Source organism: Sphaeroforma arctica (assembly GCF_001186125.1).
Source record: "Sphaeroforma arctica JP610 unplaced genomic scaffold supercont1.491, whole genome shotgun sequence".
Classification (NCBI taxonomy): Eukaryota; class Ichthyosporea; order Ichthyophonida; genus Sphaeroforma; species Sphaeroforma arctica.
Window position 1 is genome coordinate 13,754 of NW_014040067.1, and position 2,886 is coordinate 16,639.

The window sequence follows — 2,886 nt, forward strand, 5'->3', positions numbered from 1 at the left end:
TCTTCATATCCTCCACCTCTTTCAATACCCGAGCTACTTCCTCAGCTGTAAATACACGTATATATATTTATATATGTGTGTGTGCGTGTGTGTGTGTGTGTGTATGTGTGTGTGTGTGTGTGTGTGTGTGAATGTAGATACATGTAAACATACATATCGATATTCTTAAGTACATAGCTCTTCGTCACTCTTTGTCCGGTACCATAATAGGCGCAACATATCTGTAGATATCCTACACATCCGTTGAGAACTCCTGGTCACACCTTCGGAATATTCTCATACATACTGATCACCTCGCATGTTGTTTCTGTAGTACTTATCTCTGAGGTCAAGTCGTATGAGCTAATCTCCCTCAGTGTACAATTGTTTCTTTGTATATACCTTCAATACCTTTCTTGATTTATTTACTTTGAATTGACTACAAGCTACAAGCCTGCAGCCTAGTAAACAGAATCAACGCATACGAGTTATGCAGCAATCTATAACCAGAATAGACATATCACAAGACCAGGCAAGACCCACGGGTACAGCTTTTGAGTGCAAGACAACGAGCCTGTACACACACTCACCACAAGTTACATATCTAATCGGAATTGAATACATTGAGTTGGATAAGCGTACACCGACGACGATACCACACAGCCATCTGTCACTGCATACTTGCGGCGATGCTTAACAGCATTATAAATATCCACTCGTAGATAATCACATACGTACATGCATAAACCATCACCCAGTGCTACACTGAGTATTCATTAATTCGTCTATCAAAGTTCGCCACTATCACCCAAGACAGGGATACGGTTAAGGAACTAAACACAACCACTCGCAATACATTTATCCACATGTGTACGTGCACTCAGAACGTTACAACACCTTCATCACTGCTGTCACTTGCATCGTCTCCCCGGTCAACCCCCGCGTGGGTTTTCTCACTCATTCGTTTGTTTTTCTTGGATTTCTTGTGATGAGCATCCTTGTTATCCTCGTAAGCTCTACTCAGTTCGGATTTGGCCTTCGCCACGTCCGCAAGCAGCTTCTGTACCTCATCTGTGGTGTGGTTATAAGTTTATCAGTATCCTCAAACCCAATTTTGCTACTCGGTCAAAAGCCTGACTACACATTATTTACAAAATGCATGTCTGAGGGGGAACAGGCGTATCGTGCTACAAAACAATTGAGTTGCGTCATCACAAGTAAATACACGGCACATGATCTGTAGTGCGCATTAGTGATTGGGGTAGGTATGAGCACATCCGAGCTTCAATAACTCCAGCTGCTATTCCGTTCGACAACTCGACTGCACATATTTGCACCATGATCGAGTGAAATCAACCAATGCGGGCTTCAAACCAATTGAGTTGCATGTTCGCAAGTAGCCGCTGCAACATTGTTTGTAGTATTCATATGCTGTTCAACTGAGTACCATTACTTGAGATTCGTGAGATGACAAGTGCTAATCGACAGGCAACGTCTGCGTATCCCTGTGCGTTGTTCGGATAGAGTGGTATGGCGTACTTTGAAGCTATACACCAATAAGGAGAGCCCCAGCGAGCATATGCTTGGTCTACGTACTTTGTACCTTATTCCTGTACAGCTTATGTGATGCCATACTCTCGTCCCAACTCTGGACCGCAAACCCGAACAATCAATTCATCTAAACCCCTATTCACCAAAAACCAAAAACTTCTGGACTTTCCAAATCCAAAACCCAATATGCCCCGCATGTACTTTGTTCATTTTTGGTGGTTTCACTGCTAGTGAGAAGTCATGGTCCTGCCAAACTCAGGTTCTGGATCCCGAAATTTCTAGTCTCCACTTTCCTTTTCATCCCAAGCCCCTAAGTTCTCAACCCCAAGGACTCGCATGCATCCTGTTCCTTATTGGCAGTCTTACGGCTGAAATGATGATGAGTCCAGTATCTCCTCACATTCGGGATACAAAACACAGAAACCTCTGAAATCGTAAAATGTACCATTCGCAAATATACCTTGTCCTTTCTTGGCCTTCTTACTGCCAATAGAGGGCCACAGACCTTTCGCATGCAAGGTCTCCTGATCGCCTTTTTCCGGTGGCATCTCTAAGGCATATGTGGGCGACGGCGAGCGTTCTTGATTACGCTGTCATATTGAAACGTTAGGGAGGACAGGATGTTTGAAAACCCTGTAGCCTGTCAATCTCTCACTCGGATAAAAATAATAATAATCCACTGTAACTAGAAACGCCCTATTTTTGTATCGTTTGTTGTAACTTCGAGTGGCAGGCTAACAATATATGTGGGCGAGGGCGAACGTACTTGGTCACGCTACGATACCAGAATAATTTAGAGACGACAGAGTATGCAAACCTAAACTCTAACAACTAAAGTACCTATATAAACACCTTCTCTTGGACCACACACCCCCTTTGGAAATTTAAAACCCCTACAATATCGCTCGCCAGAACAAGTGCAAACGTATATAGTGCTCATGGTATACGTTATTGTATAGCAAATTGGAAAGCGCTTCGATCTACATCACACAGTCTTTAACATATCAAACGTTTTGAATGCCCACTCAAACAGAACGAAACTGAAAAACAAGCATAGTGAGCGTAAATATTCAACATTTGACTCGCACGATGCTACATACGTTCTCTATCTCCGCAGCGTCTTTTGCCTCACTGAGAAGTGCTTCTATCTCGTCTTCCACATTCATATTCGTGGTCGGCGGCTGCGATAATAAGTTCATTAAAGTATGCCATTAGTATATATATATATATATATATATATATAATAATATATATATATGTGTATATATATAGTATATATATAATATATATATATATATATATATATATATATATATATATATATATATATATATTATTAGTATTATATTATAGTAT

General features: G+C 41.2%; 1 protein-coding gene across 1 annotated transcript; it reads right to left on the reverse strand.

The window, feature by feature from the left end:
• Positions 1-859: 859 nt before the first annotated feature.
• SARC_06708 (hypothetical protein) lies at positions 860-2,712 on the reverse strand (the record flags this gene model as incomplete). Its single annotated transcript, XM_014299370.1, has 3 exons — positions 2,631-2,712; positions 1,991-2,120; positions 860-1,050 (listed from the first exon to the last, which is right to left on the reverse strand). Exons 1-3 carry the CDS (start codon positions 2,694-2,696, stop codon positions 860-862), a joined length of 387 nt encoding a protein of 128 aa, XP_014154845.1. The 5' UTR covers positions 2,697-2,712.
• Between the last annotated feature and the right edge of the window lie 174 nt (positions 2,713-2,886).